The 2,500-nt window shown below is 47.1% G+C and overlaps 1 protein-coding gene across 3 annotated transcripts in view; it reads left to right on the top strand.

Moving 5' to 3' along the window:
* LOC122356211 (guanine nucleotide-binding protein G(I)/G(S)/G(O) subunit gamma-4) overlaps window positions 1–2,500 on the top strand; it is a 10,602-nt gene that overhangs the window by 8,013 nt on the left and 89 nt on the right. For all 3 annotated transcript variants that reach the window (XM_043254718.1, XM_043254719.1, XM_043254720.1), the window contains exon 3: window positions 1–2,500. This exon is cut by the window's left edge and continues 34 nt beyond it; it is cut by the window's right edge and continues 89 nt beyond it. In XM_043254718.1, coding sequence (XP_043110653.1) covers window positions 1–95 — 95 coding nt within the window. In that variant the 3' untranslated portion in view covers window positions 96–2,500.

Here is a 2,500-nt window from a genome sequence, read left to right as displayed (position 1 = left end):
GCGACGCTCATATACGAGAGGACCCGCTCATCGTGCCCGTCCCGGCGTCAGAAAACCCGTTCCGGGAGAAGAAGTTCTTCTGCACCATCCTCTGAGGCCGGGCCGGGCCGCTGGTTCTGCCGCGAGGTTTCCACGTCCCTGGCTGCCGCCGCTGAGCTGTGTTTGATCGGCGGCGGCCCCGTCCCTCCTGGACGCCCGTGGGGTGGGGTGGGGGGTTTGGGGGTTTGGGGAGGGGGTCGAATAACTGGCAACCCGGTCAGAGCGTCTCGTGTCTCGTTAAATAGGTTCGTTATTGCTTCGTAATTAGAGAACAGCCTTTCTCACTGCGTATGGGATGAGAGATTTTTTTTGTGTTTTCGTGCCACAGAAGCTGTTTGATATGCATTGCCGGTCAAATGTTTGGACGCACTTGAGCCGGTCTTCAGAAAAAAAACCAGCTCATGCATCAATAACAAACAACAACTCAGTGTAACAGTCATTCCTGTGCACCCCTGCATTCATTAGATCGACGGAAATACATGTCAGGTCACGCAGTTTTTTCCCGCTACTGCTAATATGTATTAGTATTTATTAAAAATAATAATAATAACTCTCTGCAGCTCAATGAATCAATTTAGTTTTGGTGAGGTTGCATGCAAAACTGGAATTTAATTAAGTTCAAAAGTGCATTTGATTGATTGCATGTCCCAAGCGATCTCTACACTACTCCCATTTGTTTTATTTCACAGGTCATTATGAATATCGCTCAATAACTCGTGCACCGTTTTTAGGTTTCGAGCGAAATGCCTCGTTTGGCTCGTCGCTCGCGTGCATGAATTGCCTCTTAAAAATGCGTTCAGACGGAGTCGGCTGATTTAAATGATATTTCACAGCACTTCTGGTGAAAACGAGCCGGTGTGTCCGAACCTTTGACCTCTGCTGCGTCTGTAATGCGTTTCCGTTTACGCCATTTCCCGCCTCTCCCCGTTTCCCGGCGATGTTTTGAATCGAATCCCGTCCGGTTTCCGACTGGCCTTGTGATAAACAGAAGCGCGCGCCGCCGACAAGGCCCCCCTCGAGAGCAGCTCTCAGAGATACCGAATCCGAATCGGTTGGGTTCGAGCTCGGGCTTTCGAGGCGTTTCGTTTCGCTTTACAAACGCCCGTATAAAACCGAGCGGGCCGGGAGTTAATTTCCTCTTTATCACAAGGTTATTCGGATATTCCACCTTCGCGCGGAAGCCGAAGCGCGTCGTTTTAGGGAAGTCGACCTGCAGATGAACGCAAATGCGCATTAAATGGGGACGTAGATGAGCTTGCTTCTTCGTCCGGTTTTGGAGAGCGCGGCGTTGAGTCGGCGGATGGGTGCCGTCAGAGGAGACAAAAACCCAGCCACGGGTTTGTTCGGAGCAGTCTTTGCGGCGCTTGATCTTATCGTGACGGTCGTTTCGGGCTCTCGTTCCGACGGCACCCATTCACACCCATTACTGACGCATTTCTCCGGATCCGACGAAGACACAAAACCCCAACTTTTCCTCGAACGACACGCATCACCTTTAAATTTCCGTCCCAAATCACCTTTTTTTAATCGCTCGGTAACGCCTTCCCACTCAAAAAGGCGTATTCTTTCCTCGAACCACTGATTTCTGACGGTTCCCCCGCATTTTCCGAACGGCCTTTCTAACGCCGGCATGTCTCACGCTAGTTTTTCTGACTCGTTTTGCCTGTCCTGATTTCAACAGCAAGGCCTTTGACTGAAATGCCAAACGGAGAGCCTGCATGTGTGTGTATCTTACCTGCTGCGTGCGTGTGTGTGTGTGTGTGTGTGTGTGTGTATAGAGAGATGGTTTCTGAGTGCCAAGTACTGTGACTATGGCGTGTCCTCTACACTGTTATTTCACAGGCTTTTTCCTATTCAAAACAAACAAAAAAAAAGCACAATGTCAAACGTTTTTCTTTATATCACTGTAATTTTAGTCTAGCCTTTGCTAATTTATATGAAACCAAGTGTTATTATATCTAATGCGCAGCACCTGATTGAGGTGTCTCTTGTGTAATCTGTATTAAAGCCCCTTTAAAGCGTGCCACGGTGGACGGAGGGTCTTTTTGACGCCCAAACTCATCTAATAGCCGAAGGTCCACCTCGGAGAAGTGCACAGATGTACATTTTAAAATGCTAACGTTGCATGAGATCGCCTTTAAAGTCAGAGAAAACAAAGAGTGTGTGTACGGTGGGTGTTTAAACTGATATCGTGTTCTAAAACGCTTAATATTTACTTTTATAATAGCGCTAATGCTCCGTGTGTGTTCAGTGAGAATGAGGGTTTGTTGGTTTTCCAAGCGAATGGAGTCCAGCTTATTTCTACACAGTCAAACCCCCAAAATGTAAATGAACTTTTAAATACTGTTACAACGATGATGATTATGAAAACATAACTTGCATGGACTGATTACCCTATTTAAATATTAGAACTTTGAGATACCTTGTAATTGAATCGATGCCTAAATGTATGGATTTGTTG

Source organism: Puntigrus tetrazona, chromosome 13 (genome assembly GCF_018831695.1).
Source record: "Puntigrus tetrazona isolate hp1 chromosome 13, ASM1883169v1, whole genome shotgun sequence".
Lineage (NCBI taxonomy): Eukaryota > Metazoa > Chordata > Actinopteri > Cypriniformes > Cyprinidae > Puntigrus > Puntigrus tetrazona.
Note: the sequence above shows the minus strand (reverse complement) of the source record. Positions and strands in the feature narration are given on the sequence as shown.